Here is a 27,741-nt window from a genome sequence, read left to right on the forward strand (position 1 = left end):
CTCGATATTCTTTGATGATTTCTTGTTTGTTTGTCAATTATATATCTACTGCAATCCTTCTTACCTCGTATATTTTACCAATCTTAATATACCTAGAGTTAAAGCCTCTATTTCTATATTATTATCCTTTATTATCTCATAAGCAAAATAAAGTTTTCCTGTTACACTTTTAATGAGATTGATTAGGGTTTAATTGTTATTTCTTTAATTAGCTTGCTAAGCTAAACGAGCCAAACAAGAGCTTTCTCGAATTCTTTCCAAGTCACATACAAGCTAGGGTTTCGGCTCAATTGTAGCTCGGTTGTATGAATGTTCGTGTTCGATAAATTTAATTCTAGAGTCAAAATTGATCTCAAGTTTTAAAATTGCTCTAATTCTTTTTAAGCTACATACAAGCTAGTTTTTCGACTCAAACTGTAGTTTGGCTATGTGTTCATATTCGATAAATTTAATTTCGAGTCAAATTTGGTCTCACATTTTTAACTTATTCAGAATTCTTTCCAAGCTATGTACAAGCTAGGGTTTCGGCTCATTAATTGTAGTTCGGCTACGTGTTCGTGTTCTATAAATTTTATTTCAAGTCAAAATTGATCTCAAGTTCTAGAGGGGGCCATGAACCCTTTGGATGTTGTTTGTTGGACAAACAAAAGTACATAATTGATCTCAATGTCCAAGAGGATGTAAAAGGTCCTACATTATTGCCCTCTATGTGCATCAACAAAAGAAAGTTTGCAAAGTATAACACTTGAAATGAAATTAGACAAGGATTGGGGGTTACAACTTGTTGAATTTACACACTTGCCCCTGGTAGTAAGTATGAAAGTAGCACAAAAATTATTAAAGACCAAAGGGGGGGGCCTTCAGGAAGACTAATGTGTGTTGCCATAATAGCAATAAAACAATTAGAAGACCAAATGGGCCCATTGTGAATGCTTTGCATCCAAGTTATTTGCCTCAATTAAAAACAAAATAATAGTAACACCTAATACTTTAGTTTGTACCTTTTACATGTGTTTATATACACTAACACTCTCAATTTTTTTTTTAAAGAGTAGTGAGAAACTCATGGTAGTCTCAATTAAACTACTATGGTTGGAATTGTTATTATTTGAGCACTATCCCTTTGGCCACTAGCACTCTCGTTATTTGCAATGTTATTTTTCTTTTAAGAGAAGTAGAAACTTTATTACGCGGTTGAGATAAAATTATTAATTTATAAATAAGAAAAGAGTCATATATAATGAACCTGTTAATGGATTTCTTGGCAGGATATGAAAAATCTTAATTAATTAATGAAAAATTTCGTACAAGCAGATGAGATTTTCTCGAATAACATACTTTGAAATGCTTGGATTTTTATAATCTGAACCGAATAATTATGGTTGCAAGTGTTATCAATTATATTTTTATTCTTTTAGCAGTCTATATAATTATTATTCATTCAAGACTTAGTTTAGACACCAACAACGTGTCACCTCAACTTGATACAATATCACTTTTTTTGGTCCTTCCTGAAGCTAAAAACTTTGCTGATATGATATTATGAAGTCTATGTCACTCAAAGTTTTCCCTAGCAATATGCATAGGAATATTTGTCTATGTTACTCACATGGAATATTATTCCTTCCAACTATTATGTGTGATTGGATGCAAAATTTTGATGGATTACCAATTTACCATGCGATAGTAATTTTATTTTATAAAGAATAAGTTGTTTAGTTCCATTATCTAGTGTAATACAATAATTAAATATTAGAAATAAAATCCTGGGAGACTTTTTTTTATATATATATATCAAAACATCTAAAATGGTAAGGATTAATTATATCTAGACCTCGGAATTATTACTCATTTTAACTTATATCTCTTTATCTCCTGATGATAATAAAAAAAGAAGTTAAATAATCATCTTATCATTAATATTTTTTTGTTTTCTATAAAATGAAGATAAAATGATTTCTATGGCATCTACAATTGATCACATGACAGTCAAATTAACAGAAAAAATTAAGTCGATAATTGACTAAAGGTGTATTTCAGAAGGTTTTATATAGTTAAAGAGGTTTGATATGCCAATAAATAAATAAATAAGTAAATGAGTAGACTTATATATGACATGAATCTAGGTGTCCTTATCCCAATTACTCATTCAACCCTAGTAAGTTTTCCAGTTACTTTTAGAAGTTCCATTGCTTTTGCTTGAAGTTGGGGCAGGACTAAAGTTAAGAAAAAACAATAGCAAAAGAGGATGAGAGATTGCCAATTAGTCAAAGGGCAGGTATCTCTCCTTTCCATGCACTCTCTTGTCTCCCCACCTTTGCAATTGAAGCAGTCCACTTTGTTTTCAAGAAGCTGCATCTCTTGGGAGGAAGCCAACATGATCACCTACTCCTACAGTTAACTCCAATAATGCTTGACCAGGTACTAGTCCTTATCCAAAATTCAGCAGCTGAGACTTATTCTCAGATCACAACATTTCACTCGATTGCCTTCCCATAGTAGGATTTGAGGGGGGGGGGGGCGGGGGTCTCTAGTTAGTAACTTACTACAGGCTTCTGCAATTGGTATTCAGACTGTAGATAAAAAAGAAAAAAAAAATTCGAAGATTCGGATTAAATAGTAAATTGGTGCTCGTCAAACCCAGTTTTTTATTGTCTATTCTTATGCAGTTTGGAGGTCACTGTTAATCTTATCTAACTGCTTGTCTTCTCTGTATAACTTCACCTTCTAGTGATTTAATTTACAGGTGCTGAGTCTAATTCAATTCCATCACTTCTGACCAAGTTACAGAAATCAGCTTGAGGAAAAAAAAGAAGCAACTATTAATTATTTTGAGACTTTTCTCCAATGTGAGGAAGATCTTTTCTTGGATATTGTTTAATTCCTAAGCTAGTAACTGATACAGCTAATCCACAACATGTAATCATCAAAGACATATGTCCAAGGGGGCAGTTTGACCACTCACTCTCCTCCATCTTTTTGCATGCTCCTGAAGCAAGAGAGTAAAGTCTTTCTACAGAATAAATCAAGATAAAAGTGCCTAACAACTCTCTACCTTTTGGTTAAAAACCCCCTCATATCAAGGCATCATTACTTCCCATCTATAAGTAGCCCATGTCCTCCTCCTCTTTCTAATCACCATAGAGAAGAAACAATTATCTTCTCACATCTCTCTCTTTGTGCTTCTCTAGCTTTCCTTGTTCTACTAAGTATGGCTCTTCCTATGGGTTGGCTTGCAATTGTCTCACTTATAGTTCTTGCTCCTCTATGCTCTGCTGGTGGCTTTCTCTACCCACAATTCTATGCTCATTCCTGTCCGAGAGCCGGCGAGATCGTCAGGGCGATCGTCGCCAAGGCCGTCGCAAAGGAGGCGAGAATGGCTGCTTCTTTGCTCAGGCTACACTTCCATGACTGCTTTGTGAAGGTAAGGTCATTAATTTCTGCCATGCATGCATGCATGCTCATGCTCAAAGAGAATGGCCTTCTATGCTCAAGGGCATTTTAATAATTTTACTACTTAATTTTGATTACAGGAGATTAAAGATGCAGTTAGCTAATTAAGTGTCGAAATTAAATGTCTTGCAGGGCTGTGATGCATCTATTTTGTTGGACAGCACCGGGAGCATTGTAAGCGAGAAGGGGTCTAATCCTAATAAGAACTCGGCGAGGGGTTTCGAAGTCGTCGACGAGATCAAGGCCGCGTTGGAGAAAGCGTGCCCTCAGACGGTTTCCTGCGCCGACATTCTAGCCCTTGCTGCTAGAGACTCCACTGTGCTGGTTAGACTCAAGAGTCAAGAACCAAACTTTTTTAAATTCTAAACTAAAAATTCGTTCCTTCAAATTCAAAACTTTGAATTTGTTTTCAAACAGGCAGGTGGGCCATACTGGGAAGTCCCACTAGGGAGAAGGGATTCCCTGGGCGCAAGCATTAGCGGCTCCAACAACAACATCCCAGCACCCAACAACACTCTCCCCACCATCATCACCAAGTTCAAGCTCAAAGGCCTCGACCTTGTCGATCTCGTCGCCCTCTCCGGTAATAATCAATCATCCCATGCCCATGCATCTTCTTAGTATCACTACACCAATCGTATAGTATTTTTTTTAAAGATTCTTGGCTAAAGATCGATGGAATGAATGCAGGTAGCCACACGATCGGGTTCTCGCGGTGCACCAGCTTCCGGCAGAGGCTCTACAACCAGACGGGCAACGGGCTGGCCGACAGCACGCTGGAGGAGTCCTACGCGGCGCGGCTGCGGGGGGGATGCCCGCGGTCGGGCGGCGACAACAACCTCTTCACCTTGGACTTGGTCAGCCCTGCCAAATTTGATAACTACTACTACAAGAACATCATGGCTGCCAAGGGTCTCCTGAGCTCCGACGAGGTGCTGTTCACCCAGAGCCAGGCGACAATGGCGCTGGTGAAGTTGTACGCCGAGAACAGTGGGATCTTCTTTGACCATTTTGCCAAGTCCATGGTCAAGATGGGGAACATCACGCCGCTCACTGGGAACCACGGAGAGATTAGGAAGAACTGCAGGAAGCTTAATTAATTGATCTGTTGATTAAGTTTTATGTGGATTGAGAGTTACTTTGGTTGTTTCGTGCTGTTTAATTTGGTCCTTTTCCAACCTCCCCCCAGCTAAGTGTGATTTGTATGGTTGATGATGTTGTTTCTGCTGCTGTTTTTTTTTAATAATATAAATAATTAATTTAATAAAATTGCTTGGCACCTTTCGTTTGATCTAATTAGTGGTAATTGGCATTACACTACCAATTAGGGCCCAACTCGTACTTTAATTAGACGGATCCCGTAATATAAAGTGGTCAATTGGCCCAATAAGAGCCCATTTAAATCGGATCCGGTAATCTTTGACCCGATTAGGGGCACAAGCCGATCCGCTTTTCATTCCCTGTGGGGAAATTTATCAAAAGCTCCCTATGTTTGGCCTTTATTATTATTTACACACTACCCGTATAAATATAACTACATAATTCCACAAAGAAGAATTAATGATTGATCCCCGGAAAGAACTAACTTTCCTTCTTGTCAAAAGGTATTAGTGTTCACTCTGCAACTTCCATACAATTGATTACTTTTTTTTTTTAAAAGTTTGTAGATAGATAATATCATTAGCTTCAAACTATCGATTATAAGTTGATACACAAGAGAAAGTAGAGTTGCAGCCTTGGACACAATTTCCATACTATGACAATGAGATAAAATAACAAATACAAGTACTCATACATTATAAGAGATAGAGTGGGTATAACAACAACTCTAAAAGTAAACCTCTCACTTGACAAACTATGGCAACATAATAGATTATCATAGCAGGAACCTTGGAAGGCTATAATGAAGCTATTCACAAGAAAGGGAGTCAGTGATTACGTCTAGACCACTAGAAGACCTATCACACAAACACCTGCGAACCCAAGTAATAGAAGCAAAATAATAATAATAATAATAATAATCAAAATAGATCTAGTTCGTATTTGCATCAACGTACAAAAGCACACACAAGCATAATCTAGTTCGTCCACATACACAAGTGCAAACTAAACGGAGGAAGACATATTGGCCGAGCCAAGTCAAGAGGCGAGGTGAGGGAGCCAGAGCTTGGGGCAAAGTCGGGGCAGGCACGGCGAAGACAATAGCTGGGCACGAGTGGAGACGACGATGAAGCTAACACTGGGGAGAAAATAATGATGACATCGTAGTCGACATGAGAGGGAAGGGAGGCGAGATGAATAGCAGCAAGAGAGGCACCGTGAAGAGGGCAACAAGATGGGGGATCACAAGACGGACAGTGGTAAGTGGTCAATGATAGGATGGGATATTACGAGGCGAGTATCGGCGAGGTGGGGGAGATCGGAAAAAAGAAGACAGCAACAAGATGGACCGTGATGATGTGGAAGATCACAAAGCAGACGGCGACAAGATAGGAGATGAACAGTGAGACTAGAGAAGGAAGAAAGAGGAGGAGAAAAAGAGAAAGAAAAGAAAAGAAAAACTCCAATAAAAAGAAAAAGAAGAAAGAGAGGGGGAAATTTTTTCAAACCCTACGCTGGCCGGCGGTGTGACTTATTGCATAGAATTAATTGTAAACCAATCATAAGTAATCCAATACTTAAAACTTCTACTTCTTCCTTCATATGATCTAACAAAGCAATTCACTACTAGTTAATCTCTTGGGCCACTCTCCCACACACAAATTTCCTCATAGCCATGTTCACAATCTCCCTCCTCCTAACTGCAATGTACTTCACAAGCGGCCATATACACACCCTTGGTATTCTTAAGAAATTCTTTATGATCTTTATACTGACTATATATCTTCTTAATTAGAAAGGAATTATAATTAACCTTCTACCTAAGCAGGTGAGAACAAATGTCCTCTTCTCTGAGAAAAAGAGAGAAGCAGCTCGTCCACTTTTTTATGAAGTTAATTAACGTAGTATTATCAGACAATATTTGTACTTTAGTATGTACTGCCTACAATCTATTTGAATTAAAATAAGTCTGAACGATTAAATGCGAAGTACATTGGGATAAGTTTTAGTTCTTTTTTCCTTCCTTTCTTCTTGATTTCATGTAAGACTTGCATTTGACTCTGGCATTTCGAAAGATTCAACTCAACTAGTCAAAATAATACAATTTTCCAATATTAAATTCAGCTGGAAAGATGGAAGTGGAAGTGCTACAACTTGTCCAAACTAGTTGAGTCAGTCTCGGAAAGCTATCATTTTAAAAAAAAAAAAAAAATTCAAACTCGAGAACATACGTTACTTTAATCATCTACCAGTCACGTTAACATCAGCACAATAACATTATAAACACACCAAATACTTTTTTGAGAATTGCCACCGTCAAGCTTAAATTTGAAACTTACCTCTTATTATATTTTCCTAGCAGCTTACCTCTCTATGATTTGATCCGATTTTAACTTATTTTATAAACTTTTAAGTTAAGCACTTAACTCTGCCATAATTTAGACTAAGTAGCAACCGTTAGTCAATCGTTAACAGAGATATAAAATAAGTTAATTACTCCTTTAATAATATTAGTGGCACTAATGGAAGGAATAGTTTGCTTAAGCTAAAATCGGGTCAAACTAGCCATAAGACGTTATTTTCCTATTCAAAAAACGTGTGTAATCTTTGACTTTTTATCTAATTTATATGTCAATCACCCACCACCGCGTAGCTTTGTTTGTCTCTTTGCGTGTTCATAAGAATCCCACACATATAATATATACTTCATCGTTATCTCATCGACTATATATAAATATATATATATAAACATAGAAGATTAGGGGACTTTGGAAACTAATTGGAAAGCAATGGCTCGATTTGGGCCAAAGTTTGGAGCTGCAGTGCTCGCCAGTCTTCTTTTGATGAGCTCTTTTGCGGCCTCCTCCTCCATTCCTTCAGGTAATTTTTACTGATTCCCTCAATGTTTTTTAAATCTCCTTTCTCCATACTTAAATTTTTTCTTTTCTTTTCTTTTGAGGAATGTTAAAGAAGAAGATAGATGCTAGAGAAGTCGACTGTAGTACATTCTAAATAATTATCCATGCAAAATCTAAACGTTTTTCATGAACTCTTTTTAATTATAACAATGGGATACTGAAACAGGTGAGAAGAAATGGGTGGCCCGGCGATGCCTCGGAGATCATAAACCGATCGGTAATCCGGCGCCGGCGGGGCAGCAAGGATTCCAGTGGGCCCGTGGAAAACCACCACCGATTCTTTTCCGAGGAAGAGAAGATCGAGAGGTGCACTGGAGCACTCAGGAAACACGTCCTCCTCCTCCACCCTGAATTTAATTTGCTCAACTTTTAATCTGAATGAATATTATGAATCCATCAATGTAGCATTCATTAGCTCTTTGGTGTATCTGTAACTTGTGATGTGATATAGTTGGTCTTATTTGGAGTGGTAAACTTTTGTTTGCAATTTTCTTAAGTAAGTGCTTTTGGCTCAGATCTAGTTATTGAAAGAGTTCAATTTTTTTATAATTATTGTGGACAATTTATAATCTACCCTTATCATTTTGTATTTTAAATATCTTATACTCCCAAGTGGTTCAGACTAATTACAATTAAAATGCACGAGATAAGTTAAAATCAGGCAAGCGTATCAATAGAGGAACACATTATAAGTTCCCCATTACAACATATTAAACTTTTGGATTATTTGATATGATATCACAGTTAGTTTTTCTAGAGGTAACAAATTTATTCCTAGTTAAATCGTTTTTATTCTCTAATTTCTAAATTATGGTGAGCTGATTATTAAACATATTGGATAAGCTGAATTATGGTCTTGCATATATGTATAGAATCTAAGGACCAATTTGTTTGGATATATTTGTAGATAATTTATATGCAAAAATATATTGCTATGCATCGACTGTAAAATAAAATATTTATCAGGATTAAAGACTTATATATCGACATGATAGATAGGATGTCAATCCACCCTAACTCTGTGAAAATATCACCTCCCTCGTCATATGAGATAGCAATTTTTTTTTACCAAACATGAATATCTCTAATAGATTAAACTATAACCGATTCAAATTGATCAGGTTCAATGAATATAAGATAATGGGCCACTAAATAAGGAAATTCATTATCAAAATATTATATTAAAAAAATTATATTGATGTGACATCCTTAGAAAAATAACTCTTTCTCCGTACCTTTTTTTCCATGTCGGTATTTAGTATGGAATATAAATCTACCAGTTGATAAAAGAGATTTTGTACTAATTACTTTCTAAATCGGTCAGAAGGAGCAACTAAAGGAAGAAATTATTTTGGGTATTATTTCAAATTAATACTAAGAGAGATGACCATATTTAAATTAAAGTCTGTGTAATTTTTATCAATATTTTAGATTTGAGTCTTATTAATAAAAAAAAATTAACCCGAACTCGATTATATTAAAATTTTCAGTTTATTTAAAGCTTAATGTTCATATCAGATTATTCGTTTGGTTATTATAAGAAAAAAAACTGGATATAGATAAAATATAAATTTATCATAAATTGAAAAAAAAAGAAGGATAAATATAATAAAATATGGTTGGTTGTTATAAATGACCTATAAAATATGATGGCAGAAATTTTCTTTTTACGTATTAATCTTTATTATTTTATTTTATTTAAGGATTTTAATTTATTTAAGGTGAGTCAAGTGATAATATTTTATATGTAACTTGAGGTTTTAAGAATTATTAAGATCCCATGAGGTTTTAAATTTTAAAAGTCAACCGAGAGATGGAAGCAGTCAAAAAGAGTTCGGTCTGCCTCCACTAGGGTCCACGCGCACTGGGCTGACTGCACCCCTCTTTTAGTTGACTTCTCAAGTCTCAATGCAACGAACTTAGATCTTATAATATATTATAATAAATATTTTATAAATCACACTCTATATTTTATATATATTTTTTCTATAATTTTTATCTGGTACTCTTATTATTATTTTTCCTCCACTCTGCCCCTCCTCTCCTCTTAATAAGGAATAGATAATACCAGTATGAATTATAAAATATATAAAAGATTAGGTGTGATGTTGAACAAAAAAGTCAAAGAGTGGCTAACAACCCTTTCGATCAATCGCAACGAGCCACGTACGTGAACAGAAAGCTGTTGGCTGTTTGATCCTCAGTGGTGCAACTACCGTTTAGCTATATATATATATATATATATATATAAAGAGCAGCAAAGGATGATGGCTCTAATGGTTATCTCGATCGAAGACGTAACGTAGCACGGCAATGGCTCGGTTTGGGGCTAGATTTGGAGGTGCAGTATTACTAGCCATACTTCTCTTAATGACCTCTTTACATCTCTCGCTCTCCATTTCCTGTGGTATATATACTCATTTCTAACACTATTATGCAGCTTAATTAGTTCATTATCTAATGGCTTAAACATTTTAATCTCTTCTTATTTATTTATTTATTTATTCGCAGTGATTCCGAGGAAGATTGTGAGTGGCATACGAGAGAGTAGCTACGGATGTAGAAAGGAAGTTGGCCCACCTGGTAGTAGGATGATATTGATACCAGAAGGGTTAAGGGTTGGACCCTCACCTCCAGCTCCAGTAGCAGGGAGATCGATGCATTACGAAGATGTACGGCCTGCTCCTCCCCCAGATAAAATCTAATTTGGTTGCTAATTAATTAGTATTACCTGCCTAATTAATAGGGCATGGAATTGGCTGTGTATGTTTAGTTAGCCTGCAGCCAATTTACTCTGTATTAATTGCTTGTGATAAGTAATTAGTTTGATAATGAATGAAAGGGAAGATGTCTTTAATATATATATATATATATATATATATATATATATATATATATATATATTTAAAACTAGATGATGAAGTTTCAAGAAAATTAAGAATTGGATGTTAATATCAAAAACAAGTGCTAATGCAAGCAATAATTAATACACAATTCACTCGCATCTTAAATAAAATATTTTAAAGAAATTAAGGGAAAATTTTATTTATCCCTTTTGTTTTTGTTTTATTTCCGTTACGGCTCCTGCTATTTGCTCCGTCTAAATTGACTCCTACTTTTTACATTTACTATCTACTAAATTCCCTACTATTAGTTCTAACTAGCTTTTAAATTAAATTAACTCATGGTACTAAAATTTACTTTTAGATATTTATAGTTGTTATGAAATTAAAAAAAAAAATCTTAGAATAATAAGGGAAGAAATAGTTTCGACAGAATACAAAGCTAAAACCTAATATGGGCTCTTAATCTCTAAAGAGGAATTTATCATTTTAAAAATTATGTTTAAAAAAAGTCATTAGAAAATTTTATTTCGTTATGTACCATTAGGCTAAAGTTAACCTAAGAATTATTTTATAGATTTATAATTAAAAAAAAATAGAAATCGATTTAGAAAAGTGAGAAAAAAAAAAAGGAGAATTAGGAACAAAAATAACGCCAAAAAGAGGATGACGAATAAAAATTTTCCAAAAATTAAACAGCTTACAAAATCCCTCCAACTGGGAGTTTAACCACAGTGTTGAACTCCTCCAAATTAACAAACCTACAGCTCGTCCTAACCTGCCCCTCGTCGCCGACGAGCACGCCGGTCGTCCCGAGCTTGGCCATTGCCTTGCGGAACTTCCGCTGCCACCTCGCCGGATTGTCCACCATGCGTCCGATCATAGTGCTCGCCCTCCGATCCTCCATCATCTCCTGATCCGACGCGAGCAGTCCCCTCCCGGTCTGCAACCCGAAATAGTAGGACGTGTCGAGCGTCAGCGACGAGTTCTGGTCGAAGTCGACTTTTGGGCCCAGCACCGAGTCGTCATTGGGTAGTGGCGGGCCGCAGGTTTTCTTCAGCTGCGAGGCCAAGGTGTAGTCCAGCCGCGTGTCTTGGGGCTCTTCCGGTGTGAAGTTGTAGAGCCGGTTGGAGAAGGAGAGGCAGTGGGCGCCGCCGATGGAGTGGGCGCCGGAGAGGATGACCATCTCGGTGTGGGAGAGGTTCTTCTCGGAGAAGAGAGCGGCGAGCTGCTCCATGGTGGAGTAGGGCAGGGGAACGTTCGAAATGACGTCGGCGGCACGGGAGACGGTGCCGTCGCGGCGGCCGGAGGGGACCGGGTAGGAGCGGAGGCCGGAGAGGACGACGGCCTCGCGGGCGGCGAAGGTGAGGATGTCGGCGCAGGAGACCGTCGCCGGGCACCGCGACTCTAGGACGGCCTTCGCCTGGTCGATGACGTCAGCGCCGCGGAGGGTGAGGCCGTTCGCCAACGAGGCCTTCTCCACGGGCTCGCCGGTTGGCGTCACGTCGAGCAGGATTGATGCATCGCAACCCTAAGAACGAAGAAATGCATGCATGAAATATATTATTATATTCTTACGTTTACCTCAAAAGCTTTTAAGTTCCCATTCACTTAATGAATAATTCTTTTTTTATTCTGGACTCTAGTGTACTAAACACTCATCTAGTTAATTTACTCTTGATATATATATATATATATATATATCATATCAATCTATTTTATATCACATCAAAAGATATTTATTATAATTTTCATTTACTAATCTTTTCATTTACTCTGTATCAAGTTAAAAATAATTGTTACTCTCTTATTTCAAAATTATAATAACAAATAGCAATTGTAATTCATATTTCAACTATATTCCATGTATAAACTAGGCCTTAGCTTTTATGACAGTAAGTGAGGATAAAACTATAATATATAAAAAGATGATGAATATTAATTAAGCTATATGCTCAATTACAAACTTGCCATGTAGATGTAGGGCATCTTACTTATCGATTATTAATTGAGTGCTTGTAAAATACATTACAAAGAGTACTTCAAATTGTTTTTCTTACATTATATATTGTATCGGCAATATAAATGCTAACCCTAACATATAGCTCAACAAGAAAACAATAACATTAACATCATGTTTGAATGAATAAAAAAAGTTAGAGAGAGAAAATAATTTCAATTAGTGTTAATATATTTTTTCTATAAACAAATTACTAATATGACCAACTACTATTATTATACTATTTTATATTTTTATAAGAGTAATTATGTCATTTTACAATCTTGCAACTTGGTGGCATGCATGTTTAAAGTTCTTAAGCTTAATATACAAGAAGATAAGTTAAAAATCAAGCCAAATCACAGAAAGTAAATTATAATTTAATTTCTTTCTCATCTTTAATATCTCTCGCATTCTCTTTCATCCAAACATAGGTAAGTGCATAGAGACGAGGATGACTCACGTGGACGAAACAGTCGTGGAAATGGAGGCGGAGGAGGCCGGCGGCGATGGTCGGATCCATCTTGTATTGCATTGTGACTATTTGACGCACAACATCTTCGGCACCCGGGCAGGTGGAGTCATAAAACCCCACCCGGAGGCCCGACGTTTGCCGGCCAACCACCGAAGAATTTGAAGAATACTGAGCTAAAATGAGGGAGAAGATACCAACAAACACCTTATAGTAGTAGTTCATGGCGACAGCAAAGATAGCCTCTTCCGAAGAAGCTGAGAAGAAATTAAGCAAACTGATGTTGTTGGGAGATGAAAGATTTATACAAAGATTGGTTAGTTTTGTTGAGGCTTAGTTCTACGTTTTGCCTTCGGCCTCCTTGTATTTAATGGTGCTAAGAATAGTAGGAAGTTTTTTCATTCTTTTGAGGTCAATCTATTGGTCATAAGAGAAAGAATTGGTCAATAGATCGTTTGCAACCTCCCGAGCATGAATGGATGTTGTTAGATGTATAGAAGAGAGAAGAGAGTCTTCTTTCTTTTTTAACCAAAGTTGATACCTTATTTATTCAAATAGCTCACCGTTCAAACTTCATAACAAAATGTGTCAATTTTGAACACGTCAACTGCACAGAAATCCTAAATGAAAAGTGTTAAACTTTTATTAACATTTTATGTAAGTTAGGAAAACAAAAGGAAGTTATTCCTTGATTTATATTTATTTGTTAATTGGATAAATTTGAGAGGTTTATCACATTACTATAGGATAAACTTGAGAGACTACTAAATTTAGATTTAGATAAAATAATATAAACCAAATCTTCTATCTTCAGTTTCCTCACATGTTCTCAAATTTGCATGTACTTTTCATATATAAGGCGATGACAAAATTATTGGTTTGTATATAATTGTAATGCTTTACATCTTAAATAAAACATTGAAGAATTTGACGTTTTCTGTTGAGCCTTTTGTTCACTGTTGGTGTGTCCAAAAAGAGCTCTTTAGACAATAAGTTTGATAGCGAGATCATTTGGATAAACAAGTTTGTGAAGAGGCCAAGTATAGTCAAAAATTTGATAAAAATTGGTAATCATTAATAATATTTTTAAAATATATTAAATTTGAGGACCCCAAACATTTTCCTTTGTTTAGGTGGAAACTTAATGTTTTCTCAATTAAACTAACGTTATTGAAATTTGAGCCCAGGAATACTTATACAATATGAAATCTTTTAATCATTTAAACATTATCTAGGGATAAATACGAGTCAGGTTAAGTCAAACTCGACCCATTATCTAATTGAATCTTACTCAATCGAATATGGATATGAATATGAGTAGAATTTTAATAAAAATGGTAATGGATATGGGTATAGATTTTCTTTTTCGAATATGGATAGTGAGTATCCATTTACCTGTGTACTATTACTCGGCTACCAGACCTTTTAACCCATCTCATAACCCTCACTCAGCTCAATTCCCTCTTCACTCTCGACTCTCCCTCTCTCGCTCTTCACTGGCCACCACGAAAGTTAAAATCCTCATCCCTCACCATGGTTAACTCTATTTCTCTCCTCACACTTTCCGACCTCTTCAGTCTTTACTCGTCATACATCGCCTCCATCTGACCGTTAACTTATTTATATGGTAACTGATCTTTAAGAAAATTAACGACAACGATATGTTTGAGGTATTAGAAACAAAATATAGGGGTCGAATAATAAATATTTATAGAGTACTTTTGGTAAATTTAACATGATTTCATATCAGGTTTAATGTTTTCGAGTACCAACGGATATGCAGTGGGCACCGGAGAGGAGCAGAGGGACAGAATGTTAGGATGGCAAATTTTGGAGGCGTCGATAATGTTGAAGCTGTTCAGGTTCATGGTCAGCATGGTGCCTTGACATCCAGCTTTCTCTATTATATCTCATTCAATCAAAGCCACCTTTCCTCTCACCGCCACCCACCCACCCACTTCTTCCTCTCCTCTCCTCTCCTCTCTTCTCTTCTCTCCTCTCCTCTCCTCCCCCTTCGTCACCCTAGGGAGAATGGTGATGCAAGAGAGCAGAAAAGAAATGGCGGCAAAAGGCAAAGTCTGACTCGACGACTCAAATGGAGGAGAATGGTAGTGGTGGAATGGAAAAGGGAAGGAGCAGAGAGGATTTTGAAGTAGGGAAACAAAGAAAGTTCGATGAGAGGTTGAGGAGATGGTTTTGATTGGATGAGAAATGAGAGAAAAATAAAGATGAGAGATGGAGAGGAGCTTTAAATGAGGTGGCAAATGACAAAAGAAAAACCTAATAATTTATAAATAATTTGAAAGAGATACTAATTTTAAAATTTAATATTAAAACAATACTAAATCTTAAAAAAGAGTCATACACTGCACAAGAACCCACTACAGCTAATTCTTTCTCGTGCATGAGACAATGAAGGTATTCTTTCATTGAATTTGTCCCCGAAGCACACAACATCAGAAAGCTTCATAGCTAAATAGAAACAAACCTTTTGAGTTTTATACATGGAACAAAAGAGATTTGAACCTGCAATATACCACAGAGCAGAAACAGCGAAAGGTAATAACTACTGATGCGAAGTTCCCTTCAGGATAACACATTAGAAGAAAACAGAGCTCTGGGCTCTGCAATCTGCTTCGGCAATTGTTATCGCTGTGATCAGAGTATATAAAACCGATATTAACAGCATAAATGGGGAGCAAAGGCAGTTCAAGCGGATAAGAGTTGCATGATAAATAAAGCAGCAGTCATCATGTTTTCTCTTTGCTGTGTAAAAATCTAATGCTGATTTGTTGATCCCTATTCAGATGAATGATGAGATGCACCTACTTAACCAGTAACAATAATAATAATAAAAATAACAATAATGACAACATCAATAATATAGATGCTGACAATTTTGGTCTCAAGCATATACGAGATCTAACAAATCCTTGTCACTTATAAGCATGACTGACCTTAAATAAGAGGTGTTCTCAAGGTTGTTGAATGTACAATTCTTGCTTAGCTATGATGAAACATCCAATGGCAGTTCCTGGTTCCAGGATGAACTGCTCATGAAAAGTACCTATTCGCTTACTGGCAATATCAAGTGAAAGATCTTCAAAATTGGGCATGCCTTCAGCTTGCATCCCATCTCCACATATAAGAAAGTGAGTCCCAACAATAAAGGATCCTGACGCACGAATTGCAACCCCACCATGCCCATGGGAACGACACTGAAGCTTTTCAACAACATGTACAAGTTTCTCAGAAGACCGATCACCCGCTAACTTTCTTCTTATATCTGATAATTTTGCAAATATATCATTCTGCCCAACATAGAGTTTCCCTGAGAAGCTAATAAAACAGATATCATATTAAAAGATAATACTTGGAAAAAGCTCTAGATTGCATCTTTCTCCAGATAAAAATTCAAACAACCCATGTTTAAAATGATTTCTAGATCTCCTAACAAAGAAGAAAATAGAATGCAGAATTTCACAAGTTACAGGAATTGTTGATCCAGATAATCAATTATATACTTATAATGATTTTCAACACACACACAAATAGCTAGATTTCCATTTTACTTCTGGGTCTAAACTAGACAAGAACGAAGGAATGTAAGTTTCAGAATAAAAGAAATTCATCTATTGGAGGCGAAATTCAGAACTAAAAAGAAAGTCTTAATATTATATAACTACTGCATATCTCCAATATTCATCGTCACCAATAGAGAAACACAGGTAATAAAAAATAATGGAACTACACCATTCATGAATCATAACTAGATTAACATAGCAGATCCAACAGTGATGGAATCTAAAGAAAATGCTTCTTTGCAAGTCAAGCTTCATTAGAATTTAGAAGCATGCATTTCTTCTTTTTTATCCTTTTACAGGAGGTTTGCATATATGGTTACTCTGCTATAAGTACACAGGATTCTTCATAATTTGAATCCCTAACTGTAATTAAAAAAATTCAATTCCAGTCTTTTGCATAAATAACATCTCCATTCACTCGAATAAAATAAAAATTAAAGCACCAGTACCTGAAAGTAGAACCTTCAGAATAAAATGTCCTTATATGATGCCAAAGCCCATCAGAACCATCAAAAAGCAAGTAGTAGTGTACAGTAAGCATCTGCTTAGCAAAACAAAAGGCATGCATCAACCATTGGAACTAGTAACACAATCTTGAAAATTTTTCTTTTGGTTATAACTTATAACAGTAGCATATGGTTTCAAAATGAAAAATAAGTTCCGTACTATGCAAAATACTTATTATCCATATACAGAAATCAACAGGCATAGCATCAAATAGATGAGCTGGCCTGGCATCTTCACTGCATGATCCAGAATCTTCTGATAGTATTCAACATGGCATTATCATCCACACATTTAATTCTATGTTATTACTCGAAGAAAGAAAATCAACAATGACAACATACAAGGAGCTTACATCTGCCGTATCCTTTAATCTCTTTGTCAGATCAACAATGCTGCTAACATATGCTGTCAAGTCTACATTGTCATTCTCATACTTTGTGATGAATGGGTGAGACAAAAGCTGCGATGTGTACAATATTAGAAAATCAAGTACAATGATCATGTAAAATTGCAAAACTATGATAAATCTAGATGCAATACCACAGCTCCTAAGAACCTAATAAAAAAATATCTGACATATTTAAATTGGAAACAGCAAATTAAATTTGTTTCATTTGTTTTCATTAGAGTAACAAATCGCATCTTGCAGAAGTGCCACTTTGATATTAGATTATGCTTTGGTAGATTTCCAACTGAGCAACACGGAGCAAGGAAATTACTGAAAAAGTCCATTAGAAACTTAAAACCAGACAAGAAACAGATTGCAGATTCCAGAAAGAAAGATGAACAGAGGGAAAAACAACAGCTTGATGGCTTTCAGGTATGCAACTGGATCAGTTAAGGATGGGTAAACAGCCCCAACAAATTGAAACTCATTGCCTCTTTTTCTATCGAATTTACAGTCCAACCCTAGCAAAACACCTACTAACAAGACTAAGAGGGTTTTAGATTTTAAAGTTGAATTATAAAATTACATCAATTTAACACCCATCATGACCAGCTTGTCACCAGCTGGAAACCCATAACCAACCAGAGACATTTTAGGCTTCATTAAAAATATCACTTTTTTTCTCACAAAACCAATTATAGGCCTAATGAGATAGAACAAAATTAGTGCTATAATACACAGGATCTGACCAAAGATACAAAATCATAAAGTTTTCACTTTACAGTAATTACTGCAAGTCTGCAACAAAGTGTACAGACAACAGAAGTGCCTAATCCACAATGCTTAGTTCACTCTAATTTTAGGCCAGCAAGAAGACTACTCAAATTTCTAAGACAAAAGGAGAGAAAACACCAGCAAATGGAAACTTATTGCAAATCAATACAAAGTAAACAACTTCAATTTCTATTACCTGGTCAGCTGTTGGCCTTGCATCAGGATCTTTCTGCAAGCAAGCATCAACAAATGAGCAGAATTCCAACGAAAATTTGTCTTTTGGAAGGGTTGGTGATACATCGTACAATATCTGTTAGCACAAATAAGAGGAACCAAAAAGGTATTAATTTAGCAAAAAGGAAACATGTAAAATGATACTGAGGAAGGATGACGTCACAATACACTAGTAATACTGCAACTATTTCTATGATAGTCCTTAAGACTAATGAGCAGATAATTCAATCTTGAAAGTAGAGATGAACTTTTTTCACTTTTTGTGAGAATACTGTCTTCCTTTCTGAAGCTTTGCTCAGAGATAGTCTTGAGACAATTATATTCATTATCAACATAATCATCATTAGCAAATTACTCCAAGAGGAAAGTGATGCAGATGACTTAAGCATACTATGTTCATGATTCAACATATTCCAAAATCAGAAAAATAGAAGAGCAGCAAGCTGGACATGGATAGAATTAACCTGATTGGGTTGATTACTTGATTTTCTTTTTTAATGAGAGAAGTGGAACTTAATTATCTCCAAATTAAACTAGTGTTGTAGAATTTGAATCCATAAATACTCGTAGAACATGAGCCCCTTTAACGATCTAAGAACAATACCATTTTGATTGGGTTGATTATGCGCATGCTAATCAAGCAAACTTCACACATAATTTGTTTTAAGATGCAGTTTAGAACCACTTTATCCTAAAGCAAGAGAACTAAGATAGAATTTCCTAAACCTCAATTGAGTAAAATCTTCATCAGCCACTAAATTGTAATTATGAACTATTGATGCTAAGGTAGGAGCTCTAGATATCATTAATTGATTTACTTCTGGTTTCTAAACATTCCAAAATTTTATGGTCATGCTATGGCACAGATCTTCAAGAAAGAGTCTACGTGAAAAACACCCCATCCAAATCCTACCTGAATATGGCACCATCTTGTGCATCATTAGAGTATTAAAGCCCTAATATATGGGATTATTCTAACACAACTCCCAATAAATAAATAAATGACTAAAGAACTACATGTATACATCATGATTGGGATCGACCAATACTACCATCCAATCAAACAAGTGCTTATAAGTTATAACAAATAACAACACATTAACCAATGCCCATAACAAATAAGAATTACAATAGCAAATAACAATGTTTTGTATTAATAGAGCAACACCCTAATATATTGTGAACAACTACATGAAATCTTTTTTCTAAGCTCCATCTTACTAATGTCCATCAGAGCAGGATTGTCATTTCTTTTCCACTCTTTTCCAAGTTAACCTTTGTCTTTTATCAGCCAATGGGGTGCATTCCACCTTGTTATTTGTTAGAACATGAAATATAAAAACACTATTATCTGATGGCTTAAGCTTTTGGTATCAGGGCAAATGTTGTGAATTCGAATGCTGCTAAACCCATATATTATTAAAATCTAAAAGTCTCTACCTATTAAAGTTAAGTTCACTTCTTGGACTTAAAATCTAAATGTCTCAAGCTCAAAAGTGAGAAAAAATATTAGAATATAGAATCATGTTAATTACATTTTGACCGTCTCAACTATCATTTTATATCACTTTCACCCCCTCAAGAGAAAAAATAGTGGATACATACACTCCATGAATTATCTAATTGTATAACTAAACCCCTCCATTAAAAATTCTGTTAAAAAAATATTAAAAAATAGATAACTAATTAGATGGACAAAAGTATACTCACTATATTTTTCTCTCTCCAGTTATAAGTAGATTTTGAAGCAATTAGAGAATATCGGTTTAAAATTTAAGAATAATTTTATTTAGACCCCCTGAATATTTTTTCACATATACTTCCTGAACTTTTTTGTTAGTCACATACACCTTGTGAACTAAAAAATATATCCACATATCACCTTGAACTAAGAAAAAAAAGGTAATTGCATAGACCCCTAAATCAAAAACATTTTTAGTTCAGAGAGTGTACGGGGTGAAGAAAAAGTTCAGAGACTGTATATAAAAAACAACGGTAATTGGAATTATCACTAAAATTTAATATTTGGAGAAATTGCTATAGAGACCACTAAAAGAGAAGATAAAAGGATATAAAAGGAAAACAAGGGTATTTTTGTTTATTTATTAAGTTAGTAGAAAATTTTAAATTATTTCTATCAAAATTTCTAACAGTATATTAACGAAGAGGGCTTGGTGATATAATTAGATAATTTAAAGGGTGTATGTGTCTACTTTTTTTTTTTTTGAGGAGGTGAATGTGATAGAGTGATATTTAAGGGAATCAAAATGTAATTAACCCTATAAAATATAAAAATCATTGTTCTCTAAGGCATCGTTTACTTAAGAAATAAGGTCAATTTTAGAATAAGTATTCCTCTTTGTTATTCCCAAAATGAAGACTTTATTTTAGAAATAATTATTCTTATGTTCACTTGTATTCTGGAGTAAAAGTGTAATAATTACTTTTGATATGATATAAAATGAAGAAAAATATGAAAAAAATGTGTTTCCGTTTTTTATGAAAATTACCATGAAGACTCTTTGATTTGATATAAAGTAGATTGATAGAATAGATATCAAAGATAACTTAGTAATAGAGTTAGTGTGTGATATAAGAGGTAATTTTTATGAATAGTGTTTGTATTTTGAAATGAGATTATTATGATATTTAATTGTTATTCTAGAATAAGCAGTTGTATTCCAATATAAAAAAAAAGTTATTCCTGAAGTGAATGAGGGCTAACAACTTAAGCGGTTAAAGTAATTGGTAAGTTAACACACATAAGCAATAACACTTCCTTTAGAAGAAATCATGTAAGGCCTTCATGCCAAGGATTTACAGATCTGACCACAGGGATGCACTGCAATAATCTCAGCACAATTATATAGTCGAGATCTCTAAATTTGTAATCACCAAGCATGAAATGGGTCTCCATTAGCCCAATCATTGATAGGTAATTCATATGATTCTAGATCTAATATACATTAATAGCCTTTCTTAAAGAAAAGTCCTCAATAATATAATATATCTGCCCATTGTTCTAAAATGGTCATGGTATAGCAGCAGTAGTTTCGATTTGAGACCCTCCTGCGATGCGTTTTAACTTTTAACCACCTCAGAATAGTGCTTATATTCATAGTGGCTGTCATCTTGAACTAGAATCAAACTATTGCTCGGGTTTACCAGAATATGGAGGGTTGTTGCCATTATAATTAGCAGCTAGTGGGCTCAGCACTCCTGGTTCTTTGATATGTTGATTTTTCTTGCCATATGATCTCTGGATGACAATACTTTTGTACATGTACATTATATCTTTTTTATTTTATTAGCATCTTTTGCTTATGCTATTCAGACAAGTAATTATATCAGTAAAGGTCCTAAAGGAGCAGCAAAAATATGTATCATGGATGATATAAATGCAATTGTAAATCATACTCAAAAAGGCCTATAAGTAATAGTTTACCACTGGTACTATATATATGATATAGATGATCAGACCATTAAAACACAATTTATCCCATTTTTGCCACTAAAAAAATTAAAAGGTTTTAGTTTTTACCTATACTTTTCCTGCATGAATCAAAACACAGATGTTCAAAACCTCATGCATGGTAGAAGAAACAATAAAGAAATTACCATCTCACCTGCAGCATTAGATTGGCAGGCCCTTCATTTGCTGTGTATGGAAATCTCCCGGTACCACATTCCAAAATGGTTAAACCAAGGCTCCAAATATCAGCAGGGTAAGAGTAGCTCTCATTTCGAATTCTCTCAGGTGACATGTAAATGACAGTGCCAACAAAGGTAGCACACTGGCAAAGGATTTATATGGTTTATTAAAGTTGTATACCTTTCCTAATCTTTATGTCTAAGAAAATCTGTTGCAACACAAGTTGCAAATGAGTTTCGCAATAATATACTGACCTATGCAAATGAAACAAGCTTACTTTTGTTTAAATTGTATAAATGACATACCATAGCCATTGAATTCTCTAAACCTGCGCTTACACCGAAGTCAGTGATCTTTGGCTCACCCTTCAGATTTACAAGCAAATTTGCTGGCTTTATATCTCTATGCACTAGATGCCTTACACCATGCAAGTAGTGCAGTCCCTTGAAAATTAAATGTCATGATCACTCACCGAATATTGCTTTTCCAACTGAAGTCAAACTGTAGACAACAATAGAAGTGATAGAAACTTACTTCCAACAATTTCTTGACTAGATGTGAAAGAATTGGCTCTGGTATGAACTTCTTCACTCTAAGAACATCTGCCAAGGAACCTCCATCCATGTACTCAAGAGCGATACTTATTTGTCCTGAGTCAGGAGCATAAAATGCCCCGTGGAATTCAACTAAACCAGGATAACAAGATGCCTCACATAACGTCCTTATCTCATTAAGAAGCTGCTGCCTTTTGTCCTTTTGAGTCAAACAAACTAGGTGTAAATATGATGATGCAGTCTTTAATGCTAGTAACCATCCACAAATATGGAAGACTGAAGAAATTCTTTGGAAGAAAAATTGGAAGTTTGGAACAACATCTAAGTTCCACGAAATATTTAATGGACAGTGAATATTAGCATCCAAACATTAGTGAGAAGGCAGAAAATCATTCGATTCCAGTGTATTCTGAATGATTGAAATATATATAAGCTATGTTATTTAAGAAATGTTTGTTTCGAATCCCTTACTATGAGGCACAAAGGGTAGCAAAGAGCCATATGATGATTATGGCAGTTTCCATTTTCACATGGAGGCGCAAATAAATTTTAGCTTAAGTTTTTCTTTTCCTTTTCTGCAAAGCACATGAGATATCATTTTTTGTTTCCGACTCACTTAACAAGAAGAAAGGAAGTGAGGATGTAAACCTTCTCAAATACATTTATCTTCTTTAGGGCCAAAACTCGATGAATGGGTATGTAAATAGCTCTTTGAACAACACTGCTTGCTCCACAACCTATGGCATCAAAAATATGCATATCATTAGAGGCACAACGATATGTCTTTTCATTATTATCCGGCTCATCTGATATCCCAGTTGAGCTTTTTTGGAAGCCAAGCTCATTAATATTGTACACCCCATACGATCTGCTTAATAAGTTCAAAGTTCCACCATCCGATACCTTCATAAAAGCAGAAGTTAGAAAAAGGAAAAATTGTATCACTAGAAGATTCCACCTGATTAAAGAGAAGGCAATAAGGAGTAATAAAAGCTGCAAAACAATCATGGATGGCAAAGCATCCAAAAGATGAGGTATAACAAATGATGGATCAGGAGCAGCTCACTAAGTAAGTCAACTCCACATTGAGATTTGAAAAGGCTCAATAGGATGATCGAGTAGCTTTTCGCAACTTTTAGAATAAAATATAAAAACCACCATTCTTTAATAATTTAAGTTTTTAGGGAAAAGGTCATAAGTTTAAATCTTATCAGGTCCATCTATCATTTAAGATATAAAACATCCACTTATTTAAATAAGTTTACTTCTTAGATCCATCAAGATATCTCAGCCCAAAAGCGAGAGGAAGAGTTAGAAGTAAAATATAAAAACCACTAATTTCTATTAACTTAAGTTTTTAGAGTAGTTAGTGAGTTATATACAATCAACTGGCAGCCTTACATTCAACCTTCTAAGAAGTAGAATTGAACTCTTTGGAAAAAAAATAAAGCTATGCATAGGAGGAGCTTGAATCTTGTCCATAGATGGTTAGTTTATCACGTTCTATTGATCATATATTTCCATCTCAGATCCAAAAAGGAAAAGCTTCAGTGATAGGATTCCAGAAAGCATTTCACAAATTGAAGGAAAAATGGTAGACAAACCAAAACCAAAAGTGTTTCAACTTTTTAGTTTTTACAACTTTCCAACAGTACTAAACAGTTAGGTGCAGTACGGAAACTAATAAAATGAAATTTAATGGTTGAACCCTATTGATTCAGGCGATAAATTGTTTTTATTCATTAATAAAGAGATGGTTGCTTACATCTGATTCCTACTGCAATAAAATCTCTTTTTAAGAAAATTTTATTTGCATCAAAAAGATCAAAGTTCTATTACTTGGAACCAAGTTGTATAGTTCTATATATCTCATTGACTAGCAGAGAGGAAATGTATAATGCTGTAAGCATATTTTCTGAAAACAGAATTTATTATGATCTAGAGTTGGCCCTCATCTTCTACTTGGCCCATCTATCAGTCTTCACCCCCTCAATCTCTAATCTTTCTCCTTTTTTTGCCGCTTTTCCTTCTTTCTCCTATTTATGATGATTCTTACTGTTAATTTCTCATATTAAAAACTCTAGAACTCCTTAATTGAGGATTCAATCACGCTCCAAAGGCCATATTCAATTGCTCCTTCATCAATTCAATGATTATTACCTTTGGCACAATATTGGTAGCACTTCAAGAACTTGTCTGAGGTTTCAAGTTTCATTCAAAAGCATTAACAATTCCTAAGGGTTTCTTTACCTTGTGCGACCTCTCTAATGAACTAAAGTCTCACTACCCATCTCTCCATATCAATGACCCCATGGTTTATGGTCAAATATTATAAAATTCACCTACTGAGGAAAAAAAAAAAAAAAAAAAAGAAACAACATTGCAGGGGAGGCTATTCTTTCATCAAAAGTTCGCAAAAAAATTTAGCTTAATGCTACTCCATCTTCTTCTCAGTTCCAAATAAGGCATTAAATATTTTTCACATTGTTTTACCATGTATGAATCAGATGGATCCAGTGGCATTCCATTGATGAGCCCATTTTCCGCATCAAATAAAGGCTGCAACTTCTTTTTCAGCTCCTCAAGCCCAGCCATAAGGACATTATCTATCTAATATAAGTCAAATCTGAGAGCAGCATCTCAATGACCCTGCAAGAAGAGATTTGATACTCAGATTACAGAATATAAATCTTTGTCACTTACTATTTAGATAAATGCAATATTCAGGTCTGAACTTAATGGAGACTACTGAAGGTACAGTTCAGTGACATCATGAAAACAAATGAAAATTTAAAGCAAGGATGATTAGGTTCTATTATCTTCTCTCAGAAGTTTATTATTTCTCTAGACATCAAAAATACCAAATTGATCCATTTTCTCACCATCAGAAACAAAATATTTACTTAAGCAAATTGAGATATTACGCCACTATGTCCAGAAAAGGAACAAAAGTAATAGGGTACCAAGGAAAAGACTGAAAATTTAACCAACATGGATAAATAAGTTGCCTGTTTAGCTGTCGACTATATAGTTCCAAAATAATGGAACAAACATAAAAAAAAGTTGAAATTTTACATTGATCAACTACGTCAATACTTTAATCAACATGTCAAATTAATTGCATATTCGCTTACGGATGGATCATCTTTCTCGATATAGTCTTTCGATTGGAAACTAAAGTTGCTTATATTTGGCAATCATGGTAGCACCAAGGTTCCGATTATCGATGTCGGGATCGACCTTATCAGCAGTATCAGCAGTTTCGGTATATAGGACTATTTTTTTAATTATATAAATTTTAACAATTGTTATAATATGCAGGAAAAATCTAGAAAGTTCAGAAAAAAAATGACAGGAAAAATAAGAAAAATCACCCGTCCCCCTATATCTCTCTAATCTCTCCCTCTCATTCTCGGATACTGTAGCAGATAAGATAGGATAGCTACAGCAGCGAGGAGAAATGGAGAGAAAAGAGTAGGAGTGAAGGGGTAGGAGAGGGAGGGAAGAGAAAGGGATAGAGATGCAGAGAGAGATTAAGAAAAGGAAAAAAAAAGCACTAACTAAAAGAGAGAGAGAGGGAGAGAGAGACTCTTCACTTCACCGGAGAACTAAACGCCGGAGGCCTCTCCCGCCGGAAAATTACTTGCCGTCGTCGGATCGAGAGGGAGAAGCATCGGGGGAGAGAGAGAGGGGGGAGGATTTTGATCGTGAGAGAGGAGAGAAACTTAACTTATTGGGTATCAGGTCTGGATAGGATCCGACCCATTAATACTAAATCTCCAGACTTCCCAGGCTTCCAGCCCATTTCAGCTGAAACGGGTCCAAATTAACATTTTAGTCTTTTTCTTAATTTAAAGTTTAGATTAGATTAGAACTATAAAGTTAAAGTGTTACTATTAAGATTATTCCTTGGGCCTCCACGATTCGGTTTGGGCCCCCAATTTTGGTACTCCACCACCACCGTCAACACTTTGCAGTACTGAAGGACTAGTCCTCGGATAACTCGCGTACCATTTTCCGGATAACCGCGTCCCTTCCCGGATACAAAAGCCGACTTATCCCATATAAGTCCAAAACAGAGCGGTGGCACCAAGCATGTGACATCCAACTCCCTCCCATTCTCCACGTGTCACCTCACCTCCCACGCGTCCTCATTTTCCCGCCCTTTATAACTCCCACCTCCCATCTCCCATTCTACTATTCTCCTCGTAAACTTATTCCACCCAACGAAGAAGAAGAAGAAGAAGAAGTACTTATTCATGGCGGAGCAGCACCAGCAACACCAGCGCCAGCAGCAATCCCAGCCACTGCAGCACATGGAAAGCATGAAGGGCATGCTCCAACAGAAGGGCCCACGCGCCTCCACCGTGGCCGCCCTCGCCGCCCTCGTCCCCCTCGCCGGCGTCCTCCTCACCCTATCCGGCGTCACCCTCGCCGGCACCGTCGTCGGCCTCGCCGTCGCCACGCCGCTCTTCATCCTCTTCAGCCCGATCCTCGTCCCCGCCGCCTTCGTAGTCGGCCTCGCCGTCACCGGGTTCCTGGCGTCCGGCGCGTTCGGGCTCACCGCGCTCTCGGCTCTGTCATGGATTGTGAACTACTTCAGGGGGAGGAAAGGGGCGGCGGGGATGGTGATGGAGCCGATGGACTACGCCAAGCGGCGCCTGGCGGAGGGGGCCGGGTACGTCGGGCAGCGGACGAGGGACGTCGGGCAGGGAATACAGAGCAAGGCGCACGAGGCCGCGAGGACGTGAGTGATCGTAAATATATAATATCTCTATATACATATCTCTCTCTATATATATATATGTTTGAGAAATGAGAGGTATAGAGGTGTTGTTATTGTTGTTGTTATTTTTGTGTTAAGAGTTGATGAGCTTATATTAGGTGTAGTATATGTGGTGTCGTAGGTGGTAATAAAGGTAATGCATGTGTATGCATGGTTGGTGTTTACTTCTTTTTGTGTTAATAAAGGGGAAGACTTATTATTCCCTCTCTCTCTCTCTCTCTCTCTCTCTCTCTCTCTCTCTCTCTCTCTCTCTCTCTCTGTATATATATATACAACTACAAGCAGCACAAGAGGCTTAAGTAAGCTTCAATAACTCCTTTTTGTCAGTCAAAAGTGTTATGGAATGGTTCACAGCTAAGCTCCTGCATTTATTCAATAGAAATAAGCGACGAAATGGTAAGTAAAGACAACAACCCAAAATCTAGTTGTTCTAAACTCTTTTCAATCTGGAGATAACGCGAGGGTAAAGGACTATA

The 27,741-nt window shown here is 35.9% G+C and overlaps 4 protein-coding genes and 1 long non-coding RNA gene across 8 annotated transcripts; 3 read left to right on the top strand and 2 right to left on the bottom strand.

Annotated features, from left to right (window-relative positions):
* The first annotated feature begins 2,335 nt into the window (after positions 1 to 2,335).
* LOC140781166 (peroxidase 72-like) lies at positions 2,336 to 4,722 on the top strand. The gene is made up of 5 exons (XM_073126999.1): positions 2,336 to 2,421; positions 2,747 to 3,424; positions 3,586 to 3,777; positions 3,871 to 4,036; positions 4,144 to 4,722. Exons 2-5 carry the CDS (start codon positions 3,212 to 3,214, stop codon positions 4,551 to 4,553), a joined length of 981 nt encoding a protein of 326 aa, XP_072983100.1. The 5' UTR covers positions 2,336 to 2,421; positions 2,747 to 3,211; the 3' UTR covers positions 4,554 to 4,722.
* A 2,592-nt stretch (positions 4,723 to 7,314) lies between these two features.
* On the top strand, positions 7,315 to 8,018 carry LOC140782508 (uncharacterized). The gene is made up of 2 exons (XR_012107887.1): positions 7,315 to 7,434; positions 7,639 to 8,018. It is a non-coding gene; the product is annotated as an uncharacterized lncRNA (long non-coding RNA).
* Positions 8,019 to 11,015: 2,997 nt separating this feature from the next.
* LOC140781953 (peroxidase 5-like) lies at positions 11,016 to 13,047 on the bottom strand. Its single transcript, XM_073128265.1, has 2 exons — positions 12,778 to 13,047; positions 11,016 to 11,846 (listed from the first exon to the last, which is right to left on the bottom strand). The coding sequence occupies exons 1-2, from the start codon at positions 13,009 to 13,011 to the stop codon at positions 11,016 to 11,018; spliced, it is 1,065 nt and encodes a 354-aa protein (XP_072984366.1). The 5' UTR covers positions 13,012 to 13,047.
* Positions 13,048 to 15,615: 2,568 nt separating this feature from the next.
* On the bottom strand, positions 15,616 to 26,218 carry LOC140781167 (mitogen-activated protein kinase kinase 3). 4 transcript variants are annotated; one of them, XM_073127000.1, is made up of 10 exons: positions 26,069 to 26,218; positions 24,973 to 25,128; positions 23,128 to 23,382; positions 22,460 to 22,678; positions 22,231 to 22,368; positions 21,900 to 22,067; positions 18,236 to 18,349; positions 17,230 to 17,337; positions 16,820 to 16,911; positions 15,616 to 16,125 (listed from the first exon to the last, which is right to left on the bottom strand). In XM_073127000.1, the coding sequence occupies exons 2-10, from the start codon at positions 25,072 to 25,074 to the stop codon at positions 15,762 to 15,764; spliced, it is 1,560 nt and encodes a 519-aa protein (XP_072983101.1). In that variant the 5' UTR covers positions 25,075 to 25,128; positions 26,069 to 26,218; the 3' UTR covers positions 15,616 to 15,761. The 4 variants fall into 4 exon arrangements, with proteins under 4 accessions (XP_072983101.1, XP_072983102.1, XP_072983104.1 ...); XM_073127001.1 differs by having other exon boundaries at positions 26,081 to 26,215; XM_073127003.1 differs by lacking the exon at positions 17,230 to 17,337.
* Positions 26,219 to 26,681: 463 nt separating this feature from the next.
* Positions 26,682 to 27,469, top strand: LOC140782214 (oleosin H2-like). The gene has a single exon (XM_073128680.1). It carries the CDS (start codon positions 26,739 to 26,741, stop codon positions 27,228 to 27,230), a length of 492 nt encoding a protein of 163 aa, XP_072984781.1. The 5' UTR covers positions 26,682 to 26,738; the 3' UTR covers positions 27,231 to 27,469.
* The last annotated feature ends 272 nt before the right edge of the window (positions 27,470 to 27,741 follow it).

Source organism: Typha latifolia, chromosome 2 (genome assembly GCF_019914945.1).
Source record: "Typha latifolia isolate L0001 chromosome 2, TyphaL0001v2, whole genome shotgun sequence".
Taxonomy (NCBI): Eukaryota; Viridiplantae; Streptophyta; class Magnoliopsida; order Poales; family Typhaceae; genus Typha; species Typha latifolia.